The 27,564-nt window shown below is 43.3% G+C and overlaps 1 protein-coding gene across 1 annotated transcript in view; it reads left to right on the forward strand.

Moving 5' to 3' along the window:
- LOC126151430 (uncharacterized) overlaps nucleotides 1–27,564 on the forward strand; it is a 428,037-nt gene that overhangs the window by 244,982 nt on the left and 155,491 nt on the right. Inside the window, exons 4-8 of the mRNA XM_049915941.1 lie at nucleotides 4,544–4,672; nucleotides 9,564–9,714; nucleotides 19,215–19,384; nucleotides 24,863–24,907; nucleotides 24,995–25,187. Coding sequence (XP_049771898.1) covers nucleotides 4,544–4,672; nucleotides 9,564–9,714; nucleotides 19,215–19,384; nucleotides 24,863–24,907; nucleotides 24,995–25,187 — 688 coding nt within the window. The remainder of the gene's footprint in view (nucleotides 1–4,543; nucleotides 4,673–9,563; nucleotides 9,715–19,214; nucleotides 19,385–24,862; nucleotides 24,908–24,994; nucleotides 25,188–27,564) is intronic.

Raw genomic sequence — 27,564 nt, forward strand, 5'->3', positions numbered from 1 at the left:
ACAAAGACATTCGCTAAAAAATTCGAAATTCCCACCAAAATTTAAAACTCGCCTATAGGGTAGGCTGGGGCACATGTGCTCCTGGGAAAACACACGACGTCATCATGATACCTTGCTCCTATTGACTTAACTGCACGATCACGTGATCTATCTCGGTAAACTCGCGAACTAACTCAGTTCTTTAGCCTGCTGGATTGGTGGCAGTTGTCCCTGTGGTGTGGGAGCTGAGACAGATGTTTCCATGCGTTGTGTAATGCAATATGAATGCATCTCAATGCAAAGCATTAATTTGCAGGACTGTAATCTTCCTCCTCATATGTTCAAGCATTAATGATCACTTCCATTCTTCGTGCAGTGAGCTGTGGATGCACTCCTCTGCTGAATGAGTGCATATAATACAGTTATTAAAACTCCCACCATGTGGCACTGACATCACGCTAATTGAACATCTGCTCCTTCTGCACTGACAGCATAGCAAGTACTGATATCTCAGACTCTTGTGGCGTTACCACCACACTAAGCCGCTACTGCTGTAGGTAGATAATACACTCCTGGAAATTGAAATAAGAACACCGTGAATTCATTGTCCCAGGAAGGGGAAACTTTATTGACACATTCCTGGGGTCAGATACATCACATGATCACACTGACAGAACCACAGGCACATAGACACAGGCAACAGAGCATGCACAATGTCGGCACTAGTACAGTGTATATCCACCTTTCGCAGCAATGCAGGCTGCTATTCTCCCATGGAGACGATCGTAGAGATGCTGGATGTAGTCCTGTGGAACGGCTTGCCATGCCATTTCCACCTGGCGCCTCAGTTGGACCAGCGTTCGTGCTGGACGTGCAGACCGCGTGAGACGACGCTTAATCCAGTCCCAAACATGCTCAATGGGGGACAGATCCGGAGATCTTGCTGGCCAGGGTAGTTGACTTACACCTTCTAGAGCACGTTGGGTGGCACGGGATACATGCGGACGTGCATTGTCCTGTTGGAACAGCAAGTTCCCTTGCCGGTCTAGGAATGGTAGAACGATGGGTTCGATGACGGTTTGGATGTACCGTGCACTATTCAGTGTCCCCTCGACGATCACCAGTGGTGTACGGCCAGTGTAGGAGATCGCTCCCCACACCATGATGCCGGGTGTTGGCCGTGTGTGCCTCGGTCGTATGCAGTCCTGATTGTGGCGCTCACCTGCACGGTGCCAAACACGCATACGACCATCATTGGCACCAAGACAGAAGCGACTCTCATCGCTGAAGACGACACGTCTCCATTCGTCCCTCCATTCACGCCTGTCGTGACACCACTGGAGGCGGGCTGCACGATGTTGGGGCGTGAGCGGAAGACGGCCTAACGGTGTGCGGGACCGTAGCCCAGCTTCATGGAGACGGTTGCGAATGGTCCTCGCCGATACCCCAGGAGCAACAGTGTCCCTAATTTGCTGGGAAGTGGCGGTGCGGTCCCCTACGGCACTGCGTAGGATCCTACGGTCTTGGCGTGCATCCGTGCGTCGCTGCGGTCCGGTCCCAGGTCGACGGGCACGTGGACCTTCCGCCGACCACTGGCGACAACATCGATGTACTGTGGAGACCTCACGCCCCACGTGTTGAGCAATTCGGCGGTATGTCCACCCGGCCTCCCGCATGCCCACTATACGCCCTCGCTCAAAGTCCGTCAACTGCACATACGGTTCACGTCCACGCTGTCGCGGCATGCTACCAGTGTTAAAGACTGCGATGGAGCTCCGTATGGCACGGCAAACTGGCTGACACTGACGGCGGCGGTGCACAAATGCTGCGCAGCTAGCGCCATTCGACGGCCAACACCGCGGTTCCTGATGTGTCCGCTGTGCCGTGCGTGTGATCATTGCTTGTACAGCCCTCTCGCAGTGTCCGGAGCAAGTATGGTGGGTCTGACACACCGGTGTCAATGTGTTCTTTTTTCCATTTCCAGGAGTGTAAATGTGAAAAAAATCAACAAATCTAAACAAATTTAAACAAAGCTAGGCGTATTTAAACAAATAATATTCGAACTGAATGACATCAAGAGCGGACTCAAGTGGGGGCCACACCATACTAACTCCCCTCAGCTGCAGAAGTAAGCTTTTAGAGCAATATTCGTAATTTCCACCCATTTTCCAAAAGGATGTCGCGTCATCAATAAAAGAATTCGGAAAGGGGGGGGGGGACAGGGGACTGCATGAACACCTAGAAGCACATAATTTAATTTCACGCCGAAATTCTAATTTCCCACAAGGGTGGTGTGGCACTTTCCTACCAAAAGGCGCCATGTTCGATAATGGTACTCATGTCATCAGCTGACGTCTCAATCGCCATCTTGGATGATGTCGTGCACTGATGACAAGTCTACAGACCGCCATCTAGGATGAAGTCATCACCGCCATCTTGGATACATCTGGCAACAAAGGATAGTAGGGTGATGCCCTCCTTGTTCTAGTACTCTCTTCAATGCACCGTATCCTGTCAGTAGAAATTTTTGCAGTTAGTTATATTTTGTTGAGGATAATGTGTGTTATTGCAACTTATCTCGAAATCAACAGTGCTTTAAGTGTGGCCTCCTTTCGTATTTATGTAAAAATGGAAGTTACTACATAGTAGATTTTCCTATGTGCACAATGTAGTATTTAACATCAGCGAAGTAACCTTAAATGGAGCTGACTCTTAGAGAAATGCTATTCCTCCTCAAGGAATTACGTCATCTTCATACCTAGAATGTGCTCTACGGTCCTACCTTAGATGGAACTGGGGTAATTTTGATTTATTTACGAATTCAGTTTTTTTGTCCTTCATATAAACGTTTAGTGGTCAACATTCTTTTCCAATAACGGGATTGTCTTTGGGGTATGAATCATTTTCAGTAAATATTTGATAAGGAAATGAACTAAGTTTCAGGATTATTCAGAATAAAAGTAACATCAACATTCAGCTGTAATAATAATAACATGAATAATTTTTAAATAGTAGTTCTGCTTATTTCTGTATTAGCTCCACACATTTTCATAGCCGTCCTCATTGTGATCCTTACACAAGCATGATATGCTGGCAAGTTTTAGAATTCCATCTCCTCCGCCTCTCCTTCTCCCAGAGTGCAACAATGTTCTTTTCTCAGCGATCTCTGAATGATACCACTAACTAAAAGTGCCGCTGCTGCTATTAATCCTGTTCTTTTTACCTGTCTACTTTGATAGTAACGTACTCCACAATGACTGTAACATGAATTTTGGTTTATAGAATTCTATAAAATTCACAGTTTACTAGGGCTTGAAGACAAAGGTAAATATTTACAGATACAGACGACGTACTGTTAGTTTATTTTACTTAGTTTTTACCGAAACACTTACCGCCTCATGTTACATACGTGCACTAAAACTACACCGAAATTAATAGTGACTATCTTGAAACTCATATCGTAACAAAATCTGTTTTCTAAAATTGTAAATAAGCGTTTTTCCAGTCGCATAGGCATATTTTCATATAAGGTGTAGTGTAAATTTTCTTTGCACTCAGCCAAATTACTTCATTTCTCCTGCATTATCGTTCTGTCACTGCTAATATCGTGCATGGTATTCCTTATTACTTTTATTTATTAGTCTTTGTTGTGAACAATTTGTTCATTAAATTAAGTATGTTACAGATTCTCTTCGCTTGCATCAGACTTCACCTTCTTGATCTCAAGATTTCTAGACCTTATCCCTTCATATTTTCACTTGACTCACTACTTGTTCGATACACGTATCAAACAGGTTGTTTAACAAAATATTACAGTCTTATGAACAAAGTTTGCAAGATGTACCTCTCTTCGAAGTTGCCCCTTATTTCCGCCTTTTATTTTGAAAAAAAAAACTATAAATCATTTATTATTCTGTGCGTTTATGGTTTGTAATTCTTCTATACCTGGGAAATTTCATCAGCTCTCCAAATTCCTTGACTGTATTCCACTGTAGTCTTCTCATGACTACATATGATGATAAAGCAATTATCATTATGTAGCCAATTACCTGATATTGCAATTATTTGAAATTTCTGACCTTAATAGAGTGTAGCTTACGACCATGTTACAGACGTTTAGCCCTATATATATTGCGTATTTGTATTATACGTATGTTTGTAGTACAAAATTTTCTTTTAGTCAATGAAAGAATAATATCTTTAAGGAGCTCGAATGCTCAGAATTATGAAACTGACTAGGATATCCGAATCTCTCTGATTACTAATTATTTATTATATATTTGACCAGATTTGTCAACATATACTTGTTCCGAATGATCAGAGATCTATGTTAGATAAATATAAATTTACCGGTCTTAAGTATGATACAGTCTACAAAATTTGTATGAATAGGCGCAATAAGAAAACGTAAAGACGATTTTTGAAGTATTATATTCATTGTAGAATGTTTGATGATTTGCAGACATTTCCGCCTTCTTCTTCTGTGCCTTAAATTAGAATATTTAATGTTATTCACGAGCCAGTAATGTGTGAGGATCTGATAATATATCGTTCTTTTTTTCAGGGTTCACTTTAGACAAAGAATCGAATACGATAGCAATAATTTGTCAAGACGTAACTGTAATTCTGGCGTTCGATACAAGAGAGAGGTTAATGCAATGGCAGGTGAAGATATCCAGCAACTTAGGAGAAGGTAAGTTAGCATACACATGTCTCTTCACTTCCATTGTCGCTAGCACACTTCGAAAATATTTTATTATTTAAATATAATTAGCATCTGAAACATCTCATTGTAGAAAATACATGAAGGTAATTCTCCTACAAATAATAAGTACGTCCCTTTTTAATATAACTTAATTTCACAAGACCTGTAAGTATTAGCGCCGTAATTTTATCCCTAGGTAAATTTCATAGCTTTGCAGTGGAACTAGTGAATGTGACACGTTGCATGGTTACATGCTTTGTAATTTCATTGGCTGTAGTTCTAACAGCCGTTGGTATCGACTGTTGTAGATGGCAGGCGTACTGTCGGCCAGCGAGGTTTCGCGGAAAAATTCTTGAGCTCGTCGTCATATAAGACATAATGCTATTGAAAGGTACAGGTGTGACGCTCATTTAGTGTAACCTTTATCGAATGGGTTTAGGCATAGAAATGCAACAGTGCTCTGCCAGGCCAAAAATGTTAGTTCCCTGCAAGCTCCCAAGTTCCAAAAATAAATAAAGTACACTTCTTGCTCTCTCCAGCAGCCCAGAAAAGACTGATTCCTTTTACCACCATTTCCCAGGTGGGGTTGGCACATCAGCACAGCGTGTTATTTCACTCAATTTTTGACTGATTCTACCGTTGTAGAAGGCAGCACTTTGTAACACATAGGATTAGGAGTTTCAATTATATTGCCGTGTACACTGAAACGTCAAAGAAACTGGTATAGGCACGCATATTCAAATACAGACATTGTAACACTCCCTTTAAATTTTTTTTACATTCCCGCTCGATCGGGATCTGATAGCAGCCCAGATAATAATTAATTAATGTGACCGTGTACCTAATGGGGCTGGCAATCGGAATGGACTGCTACGGAGTTGTTACGTTCCATTCTGTCCTTCTCAATGCTGTAATAATGAAATGTTTGGTGACAAGAATAACGCCAACACAGCTTCACTAATCAAGATCTATATTCGTCTCAAAAAACACAAGAAGAAGGAGACAGCCACTGCCTTCGTCATACACTTCTAATTACGGCTAATCTCAGCACAGGCTTCTTCCTTATTCATTATCGTCACACGCTAAATACAATCACTGCAATCCAATCACTGCAATCCAACACTGCAATCCAAATAATGCCGGCGCGGTAGACGCGGAATCTCAAATATCGGCACATAAATATCACTGATCACTCTCGTCATTATACTTTATCACCTTCCCGTATAATACTAACACAAAGGGGTTGAACCGCGGCGATGGCCACTCCCTTTGTCGGTAATTTCTATCAATTGCTGGCTTCTGCTCAGCTCTGCCCGCCTCGCGGGAACCTACAACACACACTGTTTGACTCAACTCTCGCTCTCGCGACCCGACACACTAAGTGTCTGGCGCAGTTATTAGACCTGTTACTCCTCCTACAATGACAACTTATCAAGATTTAAGTGATCTGAGCGTCGTGTAATAGTCGGCGCACAAGCAGTGGGGGACAGCATCTCCGAGGTAGCGATTAAGTGGGGATTTTTCCGTTTCACAATTTCACGAGTAAACCCTGAATGTCTGGAATTCGGGAAAACATCATATTTCCGACATTGCTGCGGCCAGAAAAAAGTCCTGCAATAACGGGACGAACGACGACTGAAGAGAATCATGCAACCTGACAGACGTGCAACCCTTCCGCAAATTGCTGCAGATTTCAGTGCTGGGCCTTCAGTACGAACCATTCAACGAATCATCATCGGTATAGGCTTTCGGAGCCGAAGCCCCACTCGTGTACGTTTAATGACTACTCAGCACAAAGCTTTACGTCTCTCCTGGGCCCATCAACACCGACAGTGGTCTGTTGTTGTCTGGAAACATGTTGCCTGGTCGGACGAGTCTCGTTTCAAATTGTATCGAGCGGATGGATGTGTACGGGTATGGAGAGAGCCTCATGAATCCATGGACTTGCATATCAGCGGGGGCTGTTCAGGCTTGTGGAGGCCATGTAATGGTGTGGGGCGTTTGGAGTAATACGGGATCCATGATACATCTAGATACGACTCTGACAGGTGACACGTACGTAAGCATCTTGTCTGATCACCTGCATCGATTCACGTCCATTGTGCATTCCGCCGGACATGGGCAATTCCGGCAGGGAAACGGGACACCCTTCGCACGTCCATAACTGCTACAGAGCAGCTCCAGAAATACTCTTCTGAGTTTAAACACTTCCTCTGGCTACCAAACTTCCCAGACATGAAAATTATTGAGCATACCTGGGATACCTTGCGACGCGCTATTCAGAAGAGATCACCATCCCCTCGTACTCATACGGATTTATGGTCAGCCCTGCAGGATTCATAGTGTCAATTCCCTCCAGCACTACTTCAGACATTAGTCGACTCCACGCTACGTCATGTTGCGGCATTTCTGCGTGTTCTCGGGGTCCCTATACGATCTGAGGCAGGTGTACCAGTTTCTTTGGCTCCTCAGTGTAAATACACAATGCTAGATCAAGAGAAAGTTTGTATTGCAACAGAATACCTAATCACTCTAGTACGTGTTTTGACAAACGGATTACCGAAAATTTTTTGTAGAAATTCATGGTGAAAACATTTAGCTGTCTTTTATACTGCGCAGTCTTACTAGTTTCGGCCGTAGAGCATTTTCAAGATTTGCAGATTTAAATAGTAGGAATATTATGCTCTATAATCCAAACTAGTGGCTCTATCCAAAATAAAAGACAGCTAAAGATTTTTCACTGAAAATTTCGACGATTATTTAGTAGCTTATTTTCCGCACCTGCATGAAAAATATTCCCTGAGAAGTGTACCACTAGAAGTATTATTGAAAACACTGTTATGCAGGGCTGTGACCTACAGTTACTGATATTATCACCAGGAACCATTACTACTCCCACGAAGCAGCAGCATGAATGCTAATAACATTCATAAAGCGAAAGAGTCTGGTGATTCTGGGACATGTCATCCTGTTTCGGCATCCTCATCAGAATAGTCCTATTATTATTATAATGTGGTTGTTTGTTGTGATTTTCAGTCCAAAGGCTGGTTTGATGCAGCTTTACACACTGATCTATCTCGTGCAAGCCGCTTCATCTCTGAATAATTACTGAAACATACATTCATTTGAACCTGTTTAGTGCATTCATGTGTGTCACTCTACAACCTTTACCCACCAAACTTCCCACTGTGAATAGTTGTCTTTAGGTTTGTGTCTCAGAATGAGTCCTATCAACCGATCCGTTCTTTTACTTAACTTGTGATTAAATTTCTTTCGTTGATTGTTCAATCTACCCATCTAATAACCAGCGCTCTCCTGTAGCATCACATTTCAAAAGCTACTTTTGTCTTCATGCCACACTATCGTCCACGTTTCACCTCCATACAAGGCTAATCCGCAGACAAATAAGTTCACAAACGAATTCCTAACATTTAAATTTATGGCATTTACTCTCCTAGTAACATACGAGTCTTAACTTCATCTTCGAAACGGACAGAAGCTGAGGTAATGAATTAAAATTTGTGCCAAGGCCAGAACTTGAACCCACTTTTCCTGCTTATTAGGCATTGTGGCTGTCAGAGCTGCGTGGACGACCATAGCCTATTGTCCTCCCTCACATGAAGTTCACTCCTTCAGTCCATTTTCCTCTATTTCGGTCATTAAAAAGTTTCCAGGAAAAGTGATACCATCAGCTCAATAGATCGCCTGCGCCTCATGTACAGACAAGATTTCCCCATTACACAAAAATCTGTGGTGCTTATCCATTATTGGAGACCCTCGGTAACATTGGCAATTGAAGAAGGAGAAAATGGGCTGAAGGTGTGAATTGAAGTTTGCATTGTGGAGGATACTGGATTAGAGTACTCTGCACATCTGTGGTGCCCTCACTGCCATGGTGGTGTAGTGGTTAACGCATCTACCAAGTAAGCTGGAGATCCAGGCACTGGCACAAATTTTAATTCATTACTTCAGTTTCTGTCCTTGTTGTTGTTGTGGCCGTCAGTCTTAAAACTGATTTGATGCAGCTCTCCATGCTACTCTATCCTGGGCAAGCTTCTTCATCTCCCAGTACCTACTGCAACCTACATCCTTCTGAATCTGCTTAGTGTATTCATCTCTTGGTCTCTCTCTGCGATTTTTATTCTCCACGCTGCCCTCAAAAGCTAAATTGGTGATCCCTTGATGCCTCAGAGCATGTCCTACCAACCGATCCCTTCTTCTTATCAAGTTATGCCACAAACTTCTCTTCTCCCCAATCCTATTCAATACCTCCTCATTAGTTATGTGATCTACCCATCTAATCTTGAGCATTCTTCTGTAGCACCACATTTCGAAAGCTTCTATTCTCTTCTTGTCCAAACTATTTATCGTCCATGTTTCACTTCCATACATGGCTCCACTCCATACAAATACTTTCAGAAACGACTTCCTGAGACTTAAATCTATACTCTATGTCCTTATGAGACTTAAATTTATATTCACTGTAAGCAGATGTCTCTGAATCAGAACTGATTTTCTTGCTATAGCCAATCTGCGTTTTATGTCCATCTCACTTTGTCTGTCATCAGTTATTTGGTTACTCAAACTTATCGAACACTATTCGCGTCTCTTTACCTAATCTAATTTCACCTGATGATCTCAAGATCCAAGATTTAATTCGATTGCGTTCATTGCCTTCTTTTCATTTTTGTTGATGTTTGTTTTATACTGTCTTTTCAAGACACCATGTATTCCACTCCCTAAGGGTTATCAGATGAGAATAAGTTGGTAGTACGTGACGCTTTGGGTACACTCGAGTCTCGTAGACTTCCGCATCGTCTTGTAGCCACGTTTATCGGCTCATGATTTGCGCTAATGTAAAGTGCCCTCTGTCCCACAGACGTGCAGTTCCTCATCCAGATGTCGTCGGCGCCTCCACGAGCCAAGATCGCCGCTGGACCCGCGCGCCTTCACGTCCAGGAGCAGCGCTTCTGCCTCACTTCTGGCGTTCCTCCGAGGCTACTTGGCTTCTGGGACATCAGCCAGCTCAGGTGAGGCTCACATGTTATTCAGTAACTCTCTGGGGCTATTCCACAGTCAGACACAGACTATTAATTGCACAGAAATGCTCTGTAAGGATAATTTAGGTAATTTAGGATTAAGTTTTAGTTTAGTTTTAGCTGGTTACATGCTCCATGGATCATTTTGCATTTTATTACAAAAAGAAAAAAACAATATGTATGTGAGTTAGAAATTCCTACCCACAACCTTTTACGTATTACAGTACTAGAAATTCTTGTACTGAGTGGAAGGAGTTGTCAAGGAAAAACTTTCTCAGTTTCTTTTCAAATTTTATTTTGCTGTCTCTAAGACAGAGAAGTGATAAAAATTTTTATTGCATCAATGTGCACCAATTTTTGTGCTAAAGACAAGAGGCTTCATGGGGGAATAAATAAACTGTTAAGCAGTAGTCAGAATGCCCAACACCTGAAACAGATGTCGACAATATGGCCATAGATGAGCACCACATATTATTCTTACAGTATGTTTTTGCGCAATGAAGACTTTTTCTTAAAGATGAGGTACCCCAGAATATTATTCAATATGATGTTACTCTATGAAAATATGCAAAATACAACTTACTGATTTGTCGCTCCCTTTGATTTGGAATGATTCGAAGTGCAAATGTTTGCTGAACTAAGTTCTTTTACGAGCTCCAAAATGTGTTTTTTCAATTTAAATTCTTATCAATATCCATCCCTAAGCCGGCCGGGATGACCGAGCAGTTCTAGGCGCTACAGTCTGGAACCGCGGGACCGCTATGGTCGCAGGTTCGAATGCTGCCTCGGGCATGGATGTGTGTGATGTCCTTAGGTTAGTTAGGTTTAAGTAGTTCTAAGTTCTAGGGGACTGATGACCTCAGAAGTTAAGTCCCATAGTGCTCAGAGCCATTCTTTTCCATCGCTAAGAATTTAAAGTTTACACCCTGTTTGTATTTCTTCAGCATGTGTTACATTTATTGTTGGTGTAGTGTCTCTAGACGTGCAGAACTGAATATGTTGTGCTTTTTCACAATTGAGCATGAGACCATTCTCAGAAAATCAATGATTCTTTTAAGAATTTTGTTTACCACTTCTTCTGTTTTTGTATGTATGCTTCCATTCATTATAATACTAATAACATCTGCAAAAAGAACTAATTCTGGTTATTGTATATTAAATGGAAGATCGTTTGCATATATCAGAAACAAAATTGAACCTATGATTGAACTTCAGGAAACCCCATACTTGATTTCTCCTCAGTCAAGAATATGTCTCTGCAGTATATTGCTTGATAATTCTGGTTATTGTATATTAAATGGAAGATCGTTTGCATATATCAGAAACAAAATTGAACCTATGATTGAACTTCAGGAAACCCCATACTTGATTTCTCCTCAGTCAAGAATATGTCTCAGTAGTATATTGCTTGAACAGTAAGTACAGTTTCCTTCATTCTTTTGTTTAATTATGAGATTATCCATTGGTAGGTTGTACCATCAATCCCATAAAACGTTTATTTGTCTAGGATAATACTGTGATTCACACAGTCAAATGCCTTAGAGAGGTCACAGAAAATACCATCCGATGCTGTTTTATTATTTATTGCTTGTAAAATATGGCGAGTGAAAGTGCAATTGGCATTCTCAGTAGAACAACCTTCTGAGACCCAAACTGTGATTTGCTAAGGATACTGTTGTTGCTAAGGTGAGGTACTATTCTAGAAAACATCACCTTCTAAAAAATGTCGTCAGTTAAATAGGTCAGTAGTTATTGACATCTCTCTTATTATCTTTCTTAAAGAGGGGTTTAACGACGGCACTTGCCGGAAGAAAGGAAGTCTTTATAGAGACCAGCGAACAAGATATACTGATATAATTGTTTATGGATCATTGGTTTTTCTGACTGATTACGGCTGTCGGAAGATTGCCTCCATCGGATCTATAATAAGGGAAAAAAGTAATAATCATGAAATACATCTACTTGCCGTGTTACCAAAAATAATCTTTGTATGACACTTCATAAGGGAAAAATAAAATGTACAAATAGAGAAGACATATACATACACGTAATCAGTATATTGTACTACATATAGTGGTACTTGACTATACCACGCACAAGTGTGAACTGTCAATTACAAACTCACAAGTGAAAGATAAATTATACACAAGTTACTAACTGGCACTTGTATCACATCATTACCACACTGTACTGTAATAGAAGTGTGAGAAGCTGGAGCACAATATGCATTCGATACAAATCTCTATTTTTACTTTTGTGTTGCCATACTTCAGTAAACATTATACAGGACGATTCAGCTGCATCTATCGACGTCATTTTGTGCAACCGGCACTATGTTTGTGTCACAAATGGTTTCCAGACTGACGACAACCACATAATCCATATAAATTCCCACTCACAGTTCCTAGCGTCTGTTGGAAAGTGAAATTATACTGTAACACATAAAAGTGCGGGTTGGCCGTGCGTTACACTGTATTTTTGGACCAAAATGTAACTTACTATCGTAATAATGCGAGTGTCTCTAATTTTTCCTTGTGTAATTAGCGGGTTAGTCTTACAGGTTTAGTATATCTCACTAGGAGTAAGATAGATACTGCCTACAGGAAAATTAAAGAGACCTTCTGAGAAAAGAGAATCACTTGTATGAATATCAAGAGCTTTAGATGGAAACCCAGTTCTAAGCGAAGAAGGGAAAGCAGAAAGGTGGAATGTGTGTGTAAAGGGTCTATACAAGGGCGATGTACTTGAGGACAATATTATGGAAATGGAAGAGGATGTAGATGAAGATGAAATGGGAGATACGATACTACGTGAAGAGTTTGACAGAGCACTGAAAGACCAGAGTCGAAACAAGGCCCCGGGAGTAGACAACATTCCATTACAACTACTGATGGTCTTGGGAGAGCCAGTCCTGACAAAACTCTATCATCATGTGAGCAAGATAATGAGACAGACGAAATACCCTGAGACTTCAAGAAGAATATAATAATTCCAATCCCAAAGAAAGCAGGTGTTGATAGATATGAAAATTACCGAACTATCAGTTTAATAAGTCACAACTGCAAAATACTAACGCGAGTTCTTTACAGACGAATGGAAAAACTAGTAGAAGCCAACCTCGGGGAAGATCAGTTGGATTCCGTAGACATGTTGAAACACACGAGGCAATACTGATCTTACGCCTTATCTTAGAAGAAAGATTAAGGAAAGCCAAACCTACGTTTCTAGCATTTGTAGACTCAGAGAAAGCTTTTGACAATGTTGACTGGAATACTCTCTTTCAAATTCTAAAGGTGGCAGGGGTAAAATACAGGGAGCGAAAGGCTATTTACAATTTGTACAGAAACCAGACGGCAGTTATAAGAGTCGAGGGGCATGAAAGGGAAGTAGTGGTTGGGAAGGGAGTGAGATAGGGTTGTAGCCTCTCCCCGATGTTATTCATCCTGTATGTTGAGCAAGCAGTAAAGGAAACAAAAGAAAAATTCGGAGTAGGTATTAAAATCCATGGAGAAGAAATAAAAACTTTGAGGTTCACCGATGACATTGCAATTCTATCTGAGACAGCAAAGGACTTGGAAGAGCAGTTGAACGGAATGGACAGCGTCTTGAAAGGAGGATATAACATGAACATCAACAAAAGCAAAACGAGGATAATGGAATGTAGTCGAATTACGTTGGGTGATGCTGAGGGAATTAGATCAGGAAATGAGGCACTTAAAGTAGTAAAGGAGTTTTGCTAATTGGGGAGCAAAATAATTGATGATGGTCGAAGTAGAGAAGATATATAATGTAGACTGGCAATGGCAAGGAAAGCGTTTCTGAAGAAGAGAAATTTGTTAACATTGAGTATAGATTTAAGTGTCAGGAAGTCGTTTCTGAAAGTATTTGTATGGAGTGTAGCCATGTATGGAAGCGAAACATGGACGATAAATAGTTTGGGCAAGAAGAGAATAGAAGCTTTCGAAATGTGGTGCTACAGAAGAAGGCTGAAGATTAAATGGGTACACCACATAACTAATGATGAAGTATTGAATAGAATTGGGGAGAAGAGGAGTATGTGCCACAACTTGACAAAAAGAAGGGACGGTTAGTAGCACATGTTCAGAGGCATGAAGGGACCACAAATATAGCATTGGAGGGCAGCGTGGAGGGTACAAATCGTTGAGGGAGACCAAGAGATGAATACACTAAGCAGATTCAGAAGGATGTGGGTTGCAGTAACTACAGGGAGATGAAGAAGCTTGCACAGGGTAGGGTAGCATGGAGAGCTGTATCAAACCAGTCTCAGAACCGAAGACAACAACAACAACAACAACTGTAGGTTTATTCCGTTTACAGTACTTAATCTTTCGTAAATAGTTTTGAAATGTTGCTGTATGAAGTGTGTTTCACTATCTAAAACAACGAAATTAACAGGAAATATAAACACGACCAGCATGAAAGTAACAACTTCCTGGTGTATAACCTAATGAAAAGATTAGTATTTGACTCGCCATGTTAATACGCTAAACAATTTCATAAAGAAAATTTGTACAATAAGTCTGAGATATCCTCATATACATTACCAGTTATTCTGTGGCATTTTGATAATATTCTTCACTTTTCTAGAGCGAAATGGCCAACAACATTGCTCTGTCATTCAGGGCTGCATGAAACAACATCGGTCGGGGCAGCTGAATCCCTGTATAACACAACCTTAGGGACTCTTTTATAGAGGTGCATACAGCTCTCGTAAAAATGTTTGAAAGCTGAATTAAAATAAGAAACATGCAATATGAGGCAACTTTCGGTTTCTCCTCCCTCTCACTGAACACCTTAGTAGAACATATACCACCCGCAAACTCGACTCCAGTCATCGTATTTGCTCCCCTGCAATTTCCAATCTGAGTATTTTGCCGCTTCCCTACCTACACATTGTCCCAGTCCTGTACCTGCACTATCACATCTTCTCCCAAAGAAATTTTAACCGGTTGTCTGTCCAAGACAACGAAATCCATCCACAGATTTAGCCATTCTACCAACTATAATTCCAACCTACCCACCCCGTCTCCTGATGGTTCTCTCTTCCTTGCCTTCCTCAGCTTTCCCTTCTCCTCAGATTTATAAAAGGACGTCAGTCAGTCGACAAAATCCGCAAGTGATTGAAAATCTATATTTCCACTATACCGAAGAATCATCTGTTCATCACCAGAAGAGTCATACAGGTACCAACTTGTCAGAGTATAAAATTGTTTTGTTTCTTCCATGCAAAGACTAGTGCAATTTTTCAGAAATTTATGCCCTGGCATGCTGGTAGGTTTATGAGTCTACTAGTGAAGGACTGATGATGACGATGTTATAGTCGAAATCTAGATCTGCAATAAATTATGGATTTTTGTAACTGACTGCTATTGTTCTTTAAATATGGATGCTCAAAGGCCGCTGTGCGCGGGCATCCAGTAGAGTCGAATTTAGTTTTCCTCCTCCTTTTCCTCTCCATCTTTCTGTACCACTTTTTCCCCATCACATTTTGGTCTTGCCAACACCCACGACTTTTACTCTCTTCCGGCCTCACCAACATCCACTCTTTCTCTATCGACACTACCTATCAACCCTCCACCCTTACACACACATTATCCTATGCAAATAAACACTTAACTTTTCCCCTCCAACAACAGACCATCTCCCAGGGAAGTACCTTCTGCTTTTAGCCACAGATCATTCCTCCATTTTTAAGATCACAGCGTTTTGTATCTTGTTTTAAATGCTTTAAATGTATTCTTACCATTTTCATTTTACCTTGTCATATAGCTGTTTCAATTTAAAAACCGAGAAAAAACTTTTTTTTCCATGTAAAATCTCCCATAATTTTATTTTTACAAATTTTAAAATCACTTGTAGATATCTTGTTTATTAGTCTAATCTTTTAGATGTTTGTTTTTTATTTTTGTGTTTGTTGCATATCCTTTGGCCACAGACGTCACGCCTTCCTACTCATACAGCGTGACAGAAAAATTTTAACAAGAAAAACCAAATTATTCTTCCTACAAAGTAAAATAAGGAAAGAATGGGGGCTGCTTCAAAATTTGGTTCCAAATAAAACATAAAACCAAAACACAAAGATATTAAAAATGGAACAAAATGGCAATTGGTCAAACATTTGAGAAAATGCGAAAGTTGATTAAATGTTAAAAGGAAAATTTATACTTCACAAAGAGAGCCAATAATAAAGTTGTGGCGTCCACTGCTATTGTACTTGTGAGTGAAAATATTACAGTTGTCACAAAACCAGTATTGCAAGTAATGTAACTACAGGCGCATGTCAGAGATCTACAATAATATGTATTTCATCGTACGATAGTAATTCACTTACACGTTACGACTGCACAAAGATTAACGTGTCTATTTCTTTATATAAAATGCTGTTAAAAACAGCTTACTCTAAACACTATCGTTGACATGGAGAAGATATACTCAACATAAAGAGGTGATGCCCACAGCTGTCATTAATCGTTTGTCAACTTCTAATGGGTTGTTAGGAATGATAAGATCGAATAAATAAAATGATGAAGGTGAACAATTTGGCATTCGAGCGAAATAAAATACATTAAATGGTTACCCTCATAGCTGCATTAGAAAACAAAACCTCGACAGTTTATGATTGACACTATGGTCTCCCCTCGCATTGATCCCTTAGGTGGCTACACATTTCTGTCTCCACCATCACGTCCATTATCTTACCCTTAATATCCGATGAAAAGAATCCACATACCTGGTAGTGGACATTAATATGGGGTGTGTCCATCCTTCGCCTTTATGACGGTATGCAACTCTGCTAAGAGTACATTCAATGAGGTATGTGAATGTCCATGGAGGAATGACAGCCTACTCCCAGTGAGAGATGAAATCAGAGTGGGTAATAGTGATGGACCCTAGGGCCTGGATGTCGACGTAGTGACTCATCCCAAAGGCGTTCTATTGGACTCAGTTGCCGCCCGGAGTCCCCGCGTGGTCTCGGGCTCCTTGTCACGGTTCGCGTAGCTCAACACGTCGGAGGTTCGAGTCCTGCCTCGGGCACGAGTGTGAGTGTTGTCCTTAGCGTAAGTTAGTTCAAGTTAGACTAAGTAATGTGTAAGCTTTGGGAACGACGACCTCAGCAGTTTGGTCCCATAAAATCTTACCAGAAATTTCCAAAATTTGGACTCGGAGGATTTAAATGGTTCAAATGGCTCTGAGCACTATGGGACTTAACTGCTGTGGTCATCAGTCCCCTAGAACATAGAACTACTTAAACCTAACTAACCTAAGGACATCACACACATCCATGCCCGAGGCAGGATTCGAACCTGCGACCGTAGCAGCCCCCCGGTTCCGGACTGCGCGCCTAGAACCACTAGACCACCGCGGCCGGCTCGGAGGATTCGGTCAGGCAGTGAATTTCAGGAATGTGACTGTCTACAAACCATGATTTAAGGTCACTGCGTTAAGGTAGGGTGTATTACTCTACAGTACGCAGTAGATGATGCTGTAGAATGTTTTCATATCTTTTAAACTGAAGGTGGAGGGGGGTGGGGTGGGGGGTGGGGGAGAAGGAAAGGAATTGACGATATCAGTTGCATCGGAGATTTCTGGGGAATCAGCAGCGACGACGTCCAAAAGCACAGACACCACACACTTACATATGTGTTCATATCCTTCCGCATTTTGCGCAATAAGGGGATTACGCGTAACACTACTTCCCTCGTACTTCAATGTTGGCCGTGCACGCGACGGGGAGTAACTGTCTTCAGGTATTCGCCATACCCAAACCCTTCCATCGCGAATTGCCCCAGAGGTAGTGTGATTTATCAATCTAAGTCACTCGTTTCTAATCATTCACTGTCCACTGGCGTTGCTCTTTACACCACCAGAAGCGTCGACTAGCAGTGACTATAGAAAGGAGTGGCTTATGAGGAGCTGCTCGGCCATTAACTCTCGACTCATGGTCATTGTTTTAGCTGGACTGCCGGCCGGTGTGGTCATTGTTTTAGCTGGACTGCCGGCCGGTGTGGCCGTGCGGTCCTAGGCGCTTCAGTCTGGAACCGAGTGACCGCTACGGTCGCAGGTTCGAATCCTGCCTCGGGAATGGATGTGGGTGATGTCCTTAAGTTAGTTAGGTTTAAGTAGTTCTAAGTTCTAGGGGACTGATGACCACAGATGTTAAGTCCCATAGTGCTCAGAGCCATTTGAACCATTTTTTTTTTTTAGCTGGACTGCTAATAGTTCTTTGGAATTCACGAGTGATTTCTTCTGCTGATTTTTTTACGGCCCTCTCCGTCAGTACTGGCGTATACCTGGTCCTGGTTTAGCTGAGTTTCTCGGTCGTTTTTTCGTTTCACAAACGCTTCGCCAACAGTCGTCTCGGGGAGCTATATAAGGACATAAATGTTCCTAGTGGATATGATAGTCTGGTGACATCCAATGACTTGTCAACGTCAGCCCTCCAGACCGATTCATTATGCTGCTGCTTCTTATTTATTGACAACACACTGTTCTACGTCTCTTTGTATATGGTGGGTTCGCCTTTCGTAACATGTATTGGGCAATTATCCGTTACACAAGGGTGTTCGGATACTTTTGATGAGATATAAACGATACGCGATACCTCCAAAGTGTCACTGATACTAAGTACTTTCTACACGGAGGCCTTTAAATGTGCAGCAAAAGTGGAGGAGATACGGTCATACCGGCCATCAAGTTTGACCAACATCAAACTAGGAAACCAGTTACTAATAGGGAATATTTGGGACAGGATTTCCCCTTCCAGCAACCCCTGTTAAGATACGGAAATCTCCCTAAAATTCTGGGTTGAAATTTGAGGGATAGGAAGTATTATTATTATTATTACAAGATTTATCAATACAAAGATTAATTAATAACAACATCTTGTTGTAATCCTGTTTCCCTCCGCCAAGCCTTTTTATCTTCAGAGGGTCCGCTTTAGATAGATTTTTGAGCTTGTAGAAGTTTTTTGTGTAAAATGGGGTGCTGGCCCATTGACCAAACCCCCAACTTGGAGGACCAGGGTTTGATGTCAGGGTTTACTCCTCTAGGAGGGTTGACTTCACCACGCCTATAGAGACCTCCCTTTCGTCGGTGAGGTGGGAGACATTTCGTCTGGCTCCTCCGTTGAGGCCTGTCCATCTTGGGTTATTCTGCCAGTAGCTACGGTACCGCCGGCATAGCCCTCAACTTCGCTGGAGCACGCAAACCCTCCAGACCGGTACTGAAGGTACCCTTGGGTGAGGGATAGGACGTATTGTAATTTATTTCGGGGACAATGATGTCCTGTGTCCCAGACAAAAGGCAAAATTGAGTATGTGTGTGTATGTATGTACGCATATTTCATGTGAGTCTGTGTGTGTGTTTTTTGTGTGTGCCTGTGTCTGTGTGTATGATGTCATCAGTGTACGAAATTTCATCCTCCGGTCAGTAACAGGAGAGACAGACAGCAATCTGCACGACTGTTCCAGGCGCTATGGCGTGGTGGAGGGCAGGTTCGTGTTTGAGGGTGGCTCCCGCTGCGGGAAAGGCGAGGGAGTGCACGTGTGCGTCACGGATCAGGGCGACGAGATCACCAGGACCTTCCAGATGGCGGCGCAGGGCAAGGTGGCCACCAGGAGGAGGCCGCGGAACGTCTCCGGTGAGTATCGCCAAGTACTTCCGGAGGAAGCCAGAAGGACGTACACAGATACGCCAATTTCTCTGTATTTGTTTTACTTACACACGACGTTTTGATTTCGTTTCACCATTTCCACTCGATTGACTCATTATTAACCTTTCTTCACTTCCCCTCTCCACAAAACGACCCGTTCTCTATAAGCCCATAATAGGCTCCAGAACATTAGAAATGAGGTATTGGCAGAGATGCAGCTGTAAGGGCTCTTCGTGCGTCGTGCATGGATACCTCAATCGGTAGACCTCTCACCCGTGAAAAGCAAAGGTCCCTGGTTTGAGTCCTGTTCCAGAATACAGTTTTAATCCCCAAGAACCTTGACAACACCTCTTCCCTGTCATTCTCCCACGTGTCCAGGTCTATTCGTATTACTGCCCCAATTTCCTACGACCGTTTGGAATATACACACCACTTCACTGCTGTGACTTACACAATATAGAACGCTCCAAAACGGTCAGTGTTCTCTTGCAAGGTGCTGTCTAATTTTGTTGTCCAGTGAACTTACAGTGATGAGCCAACTTAATAGCGTTTTGGTCCATGGTGGGGAGGCAGTCGAACATCGATGCTGCGTGGCATGGATTAGAGAAGTCCTTGATAGGTTTCTGGAGAAATGTGGCTCTAGACGGTTGTACCTGCAAGTCATGCAGTTCAAGTATATTACCGGCAGGGGTTTTTTGGTAACCGAAAGCGTCCCAGATGTAATCCATCCATTTCAGGTCAAGCTAAATGGGTTGCCGACACAACAGTTTGAGTTCAGTGTCATTTTCCTTATGCTGCTTGTGATGAGGACAGTTATCCAGCTAGAAGATGCCATCGCCGGCGGAGAAGACATGAAGCCGGAATGGATGCAGGTGGTCCACAACAATATTCACGTACTCAACAGCTGTAATGGCAGCTTCAGTTACTACCAGATGTACAGCTGCCATGTCAGCTTCAGTTACTACCAAATGTACGATTATTAACTAACATTTTCATCTGTATTAGACATGATCTCAGAACCTAAACACAGTTTTTCTTCTTATTACAGCAGTTTATTCAACCAGGTCGCATAAAAATACACAATGATTACTAATTTCAGCGAAGTAAATCGCCGCCTTCAAATCATTGCACAGAAAAAATTTTCGATGCAGATGATCTGAAGACGGTGATTTGATTTCGCTGAAACTAGCAATCACTGTGTATGTTTATGAGATCTGGGTGAATAAACTTCTGCAATAAGAAGAAAAACATTTACAGCTATCTACATCTACATGGATACTCTACAAAACACATTTAAATGCCTGGCAGAGGTTTCATCGAACCACCTTCACAATTCTCTATTATTCCAATCTCGTATTACGCGCGGGAAGAATGAACACCTATACCTTTCCGTACGGGCTCTGATTTCCCTTACCACAAGTATCGTGGGAGCCCAAGTTATTCATTCGAACAGTAAACACTTTTCTACGAATCCACAGCCAAACCTCAATGAACACATTACCACTGAAATGGTAATTGATGATATCGTTGAGATACAAGGGGAACATGTAGAGGTCGTTCACTGTATGGCGCCATGTTAAACACTGTACAATGAGCGGTGTGCTGCGGATCACTTGCGCCTGCATCAACATTGTACCCTGTCGTCAGATCGTGGCCTATTCTGCTTTACAGAGCGTCTATGTCCCGACCTTCACGTTATGTATTCTACCACGGATGGTTATAATTAGTCATTCCATGTTATGGGGTGCATTATTTCCATGCGTCTCAGAGCCACTGTCCTGTTCAAACTGTGGCCACCTTGTGCCGTGATCAGTCATCGTTATTCATAGTCTCACACACCTGACCAGTCGCAGCATACTTGTTGACGTATCAACATGAACAAGGACAAAAGGAGAGGGGCATTATTGCTAAGTTCTATTATCAAAACAATAGTAATGCTGCAGCTGCACTTCGAGAATATCCCCCGCTAAAAGGATTCCGCAAGGGTCTTCTTTCTCCACCTGCTGTGCGGGGTATGACGAAGAAGTTCGAATCAACTGGGAAACTGAGCTTCGCTCCGGGAAGGGCACGACGATCGATTGCACCACAGATGGTTTATGACATCGCTGTTGCTATGGCAGACAACGCTGCGTGCAATTCCCGATTGTCAGGCAGTGCGCGTGCTGTGTCACGACAATGGAACATACCGTGGTCCAGTGGACGGAAGGTGCTTCGAACCATTCTCGAATGGTATCAGTACAAGATCCATATCGAACAGCAGCTTGCACCATAGGACGCACAACGAGGTGTTGGCTTCGCTCTCCACTTTCTCGGAGGGATTGAAGTTGACGAGGATCATCCCTGGACCATCCTATGGACAAACGAAGCTCATTTTTCTCTGACGGGTGAGACTAACACACAGTATTTCCTAGTGTGGAAATCTTCACCTCCAGTCACTGTGCATGAAGTTCCTCTGTATGGTGAACGTGTCACGGTATGATGTGGCTTTACTGCTACATTTATCATTGGCCCATTCTTTTTTGAACAGGTTGACGCTCAAGGACAAATGACGTCCAGAGTGTCTGGCGAGCGTTGCTACGATATGCTTCGCCAGCATGTCATACCCGCCTTACAGGAGAGAAAGACGCATTAAACTCATGCACGACGGCGTCCCACCGCACATCGATCGTGAAGTTCACCTGCTTCTCCGAAACACGTTTAGAAACGATCGAATTATCAGCCTATCGTTTAAAATACTTGGCAGACACGATGACTTGATCACACTCCCTGTGATTTATGGTTGAGGGGCTACCTGAAGGACAGGGTTTGACAGGGGAACATTCACACATGTGCTGATCTGAAGCGCAGCATATCAAGAGAGGTAGCCAGCATACCTACAGAGATCCTTCGTTCTGATGTGCAGAATCCAATCCTGAGTTTTCAGACTCTTCTGGCCATTGATGGGCGCCATATTGAGCTCCTTTTGTTGCAGTAATGGTAACGGTATGTAATGGTATGATGTACCGTGACATCATATTAAAAGTGAACTGATTCTGCATTATTTCTCTTCCCTATGTCAGTGACATTAATTCTACCACATTTGTAATTAGTTCCCGTGTTAAATAGGGAAAGTTTAATTGTAACCACCTGGTATGTTGCATATTCATGTTTACAAATTCCTTCAGCCTCTGTTGCAGAGGACTGACAGTTAGCCTCGCCGTTCCTGAGGTTTCAGTTCCACAGACACACAGTCAAAACAATCTGCGATTTTTCAATGTCGCATTTGTCAGTGGATTTCACCTTGTTGTTGTTATGGTATTCAATCCAGAGACTGGTTTGCTGCAGTTCTCCATGCTACTCTGTCCTGTGCAAGATTCTTCATCTCCGACTAACTACTGCAATCCAGGAGGGTTATTGGCGAAATGGAAACCACAGTGAAAACCGATGACGTTCTGCACAAGCGTGTTGGGCAGTGTCTCTAGTATGCCCGTCGATCGCGTTACGTCGTTCTTTTTAGTTCTGAGCACAAAGAGAGCACATAAAGATACTTAGAACAATAGTATCTCCCGCCAAGTACGAGGACCTGGTGAGAAATTTCGCCTGAAGCTATGCAGCCAACATTACGTAACTGTCGTGCGGGTTCTTCTTCAAGAAAGTTCTCAGCCGCATTCTGCAGGGCCAGTGAAGAGGGTCCTGCGTCGTTTTCAATTGGAAATGTTTGATTACCCACGATACAGCCCGTAATCGTCTCTCTCTGAGTTTCATCTGTGCTCACATGAACCGCTGGCTATGAAGACAATATTTTGCCACGGACAATGAGGGTAGCCAGCGTTAGAGAAATTGGCGGAGAGCACTGTCGGCTGCCTTATATAACGAGGCTATCGGTAAGTTGGTACAACGCTACGACAAACGTCTAAGTCGGATCGGCGACTATGGAGATTAGTTGGAAGTTGTAGTTAACTATTGGAAATGGAACAGTTTTGGTTTTCACTGTGGTTTCCATTTCGCGACCTATCGTTCCTTACTTTTCGAATAGCACTCGTACATCATCCAGAATGTATTAGTCTCTTGATCTCCCTCTACGATTTTTACCTTCCATCCTTCCCTCCAATACTAAATGTTTCATCCCTTGAATCCTCAGAATGTGTCCTGCCAGCTGATCCCTTCTTCTAGACAAGTTGTGCCACAAAATTCCTCTTCTCCCCAGTTCTATTCACTACGTCCTCATTAGTTTCGTCATCTACCCGCCTGATCTTCAGCATTCTTCTGTAGCACCTCATTTCGAAAGCTTCTATTCCCTTCTTGTCTAAACTGTTAATGGTCCGTGTTTCACTTCCATGCATTGCTACACTCCATACAGACATTTTCAGAAAATACTTCCTGACAGTTAAATCTATACTCGATGTTAACAAATTTCTCTTCTTCAGAATCGCTTTCCTTGCCATTTTATATCCTCTCTACTTCGACCATCGTCAATTAGTTTGCTCCCCAAATAGCGCAACTAATCTACTACTTGAAGTATACCGAGCGAGGTGGCACAGTGGTTAGAACACTGGACTCGAATTCCGGAGGACGACGGTTCAATCCCGTGTCCGGCCATCCTGATTTAGGTTTTCCGTGATTTCCATAAATCGCTCCAAGCAAAATGCTGGGACGGCTCCTTTGAAAGGGCACGGCCGACTTCCTTCCCCGTCCTTCCCTAATCCGACGAGACCGATGACCTCGCTGTTTGGTCTCTTCCCCCAAACAACCCAACCAGCCCAACTTGAAGTGTCTCATTTCCTAATCTAATTCCCTCAGCATCACCTGATTTATTTCGACACATTCCATTATTTACTATTAAAACAGTCTTGATCACGATCTATTTATCAAGTCACTACTGTCAGTAGTGATTCTCCAACAGAAAGAGGTTCCTCTTCAATGGTCTGAAGATGATCACAGTAGTGGTCGAAACCGGTCACCTTGATAAATAAATCGTGATCAAGACTGTTTTTAATAGTAAATATTTGTAAGACATTGATCACTGCCTTTCCCGTAATGTATTCAAAAGTAATGCATTCCATTATCCTCGTTTGCCACGTGTTGGTGGTCTTCTTATATCCTCCTTTTAACACACTGGCCATTCCATTCAACTGCTCTTCCAGGTCCCTCGGTGCCTCTGGCACAACTATAATGTCGTCGGCAAACCTCAAAGATTTTATTCCTTCTCCATGGATTGTAATTCTTACTCCAAATTTTTCTTTTATTTCCTTTACTGCTTGCTCAATATACAGATTCGTCTTATCCGATTTGTATTGTTGCTAGATGTCTCTTTCGTCTCTGCTCCACTTCTACATCTATCGCGTGACGTGCACGCAAAGCCACCAGGCGGTAGGCCGTGGTCCTTTAGCTTTGTTTCGTCAGTGTAAACCACCAGAGCCCTGCAGACGGGTGGTTACACGGAGAGAGCCGCTGTCGGTGTCTCAGGCAGCGCCGCTTGTCCCGTAGCACCCAAGGAGCGGTCGCGGTTCAGCTGTTACGTGGGCACGGACGGCAGCGACTGACGCCGGGCCGGCTGCGGCTGCGGCTGCCGCTGCGGCGGGCACGCTAAGCGCGACTCTCTGTCTGGTTGTGTCGCAGCGGCGAGCAGTCCGCGCCGCCACCGCCAGCCCACCGACGTCATCAGCGCCGAGGCTCTGCAGCAGCGCCTGCTGGCTGCAGAGGGCGCCGCCGCGCCGCCCAACGGCAGCGCCGCCTGCTGCGGCCTCTGCCAGCACGACGCCTGCGCTCTCTCCCGCCAGCCCAGCACCGAGAACCTCGTCTGCCACTGCAGGTACCACAGCGCACAGTAATTATTCATTACGTCCAGGGTGAGCTTTTAGTGTAACAGGCAGGTGTAATAGCTGGCTTTACAATAGATGTAGACGTCCGTCGATCTAGCCGGGGATGTGGTTCCTCTCGGTCGGCTGGTACTTAGATCGGCGGTGCAGTACAGCGGCTTCTGATACCTTCTCGGAGAATCTGCTGTAGCGGTTGCCATTAGCAGCGGACGAAGACTGGTCTGCCTTCGACCGACCGGGCCTATATGGAGAGCTGGAGCCAATAGAAACCCGGCGTCGGAATCGGTGGCCGGATATGTCGTGGCGACCTCTGCAAGGAAAGGTTCCTATTTATCGACTGGATTCTTCGGTGTGTTTACCTGATGTCTTCGCCTGTTTGGCTGTTGGTTTGTTTCCCTCATAGCGTAGCTGTTATGCGGTGCTGCTTGCCATTTAGGGGAACCCGATGGCAGAAAGTACAGCAGGAGAGTGGTGAGGGAGATAATAGTGGATATGCCTAAATCTACAGGGTGAGCTAAAAAGGGCTTTACGACTCTTGAATTATACAAAAATTTATTGAGATAATTTACAGAATCGGTAGATGTGTCGTTCTGTAGCAATGGACCGCAATCTTCACGTAAGAGTGTGAAGTGTCATTTTGTTTCAATATGACTACTATTTGTGATGCGAAAAACATGCCACTGATAAACAGTCGTTTCCCACATTCCTTGCAGCAAATCGGGCGTAACTTGCGCAACGGCAGCGTAAACTCAGTTTTTCATGTCAGCTAAATTATTTGTTATGGGAGGAACATACACAGGGTCTTCACTGTGCTAGCTGGTAGCACAACGCGTCTTGTACTCGTCCGCCGGGCGCTCGGGGTCACAGTACCAAGTTACGACACCTGAAGACGGACATAGAAGAGCCCGAAACCGGTCGTGTTCTAAATATAACAACCTTACAACTGTAGTGATATTTTCAACCTCTGGCCAAAGAAGGAATTGCAGTGGTGTCAAGTCGGGAGCGAGATGGCAATGCGACTGACCCTTTACGGCCAATTCACCAACCTGAGAAGCGATTATCGAGGAAAACTTGAACTTCCGTGAAGAAATGAGATGGTGCACCGTTTTGCTGGTAGCAAACCATCCCACCTCGGTACTCTTCAGCGATCTGCGTTGAACAGTTCGTTTTGTAAAACCAAAACACACAGCGGACACCCTCTGCACCAGTGAAAGCAGACATTTTAAATATACACAACGTCGGGGCTCCTACTGGCAGAATGGGGTACTAATGTACTACGGAAATAACGCTTGAGTTTATTTGCTACATTATGCCATATCTTATTATTCTGCAAGTCATCTCAATAAATTTCTATATAATTCTAAAGTTGCAAGGTTCTTTTTTGATTCATCCTGTACAGTGTTATTCATAAGTGCCTCCACCCATGTCAGAAGACGACTTACTGGGCACAAATTACATGGTGCTCGAGTTAAACACATCTTAATATCAATTCTAAGAACTTGAGACATAACTGAGATATTTATATTTGAAGATGGTATCTGTTCTTTCGGACAGTTACGGGCCGGATGAGTGACCGAGCGGTTCTAGGCGCTACAGTCTAGAACCGCGCGACTGCTGCGGTTCCAGGTTCGAATTCTGCCCCGGGCAGGGCTGTGTGTGATGTCCTTAGGTTAGTTAGGTTTAAGTAGTTCGAAGTTCTTAGGGACTGATGACCTCAGAAGTTAAGCCGCATAGTGCTCAGAGCCATTTGAACCATTTTTATAGTTAAGACTCACCGGCCATTTGACCATCTTCTTCTATGCGGATGGACAACAGTGCCCGAACTTTTACGGGAATCGGCAAGACGCCGCGAGTAATGAGTATAATGCGCAGGGGCACCATGAATGTAGTGCGGGAGAATAAGTTGGAAATGTGGGTCTCACAGCAGGCGTGCCAGAGATACGTTCCTGCAGTCGCACTATCTTGGCTCAGATGGATCACCGGCACGGTAACTCAGCGTGTTCGGTCAGAGGGTTAGCTGCTCTATGTAATAAAAAAAAACTGAGTTAATGGATCAACGACGAAATGAAACGGGTGTTTTACGACGTCCACCCCGAGCAGATACAACGAACGAAAACGAAGAAAATGAGATTAAAAAAAGATGGGTAGAGCGTCTTCCATGTAAGCAGGAGATCCCGGGTTCGAGTCCCGGTCGGGGCACACATTCTCAACTGCCACCGTTGACTTATATCAACGTCTCTACGCAGCTAGGGGTATTCATTTCATTGTAATTGATATATTTATTGTGGCTCTCTTCTGTGTTGGCTGGCGGCAGCTGGTCTCACGTGTAAATGCACGGAACTGCTTCGTTCACGTAAACGCACGTCAGTA

The sequence above is a fragment of the Schistocerca cancellata genome, chromosome 2, assembly GCF_023864275.1.
Source record: "Schistocerca cancellata isolate TAMUIC-IGC-003103 chromosome 2, iqSchCanc2.1, whole genome shotgun sequence".
NCBI classification, from domain to species: domain Eukaryota; kingdom Metazoa; phylum Arthropoda; class Insecta; order Orthoptera; family Acrididae; genus Schistocerca; species Schistocerca cancellata.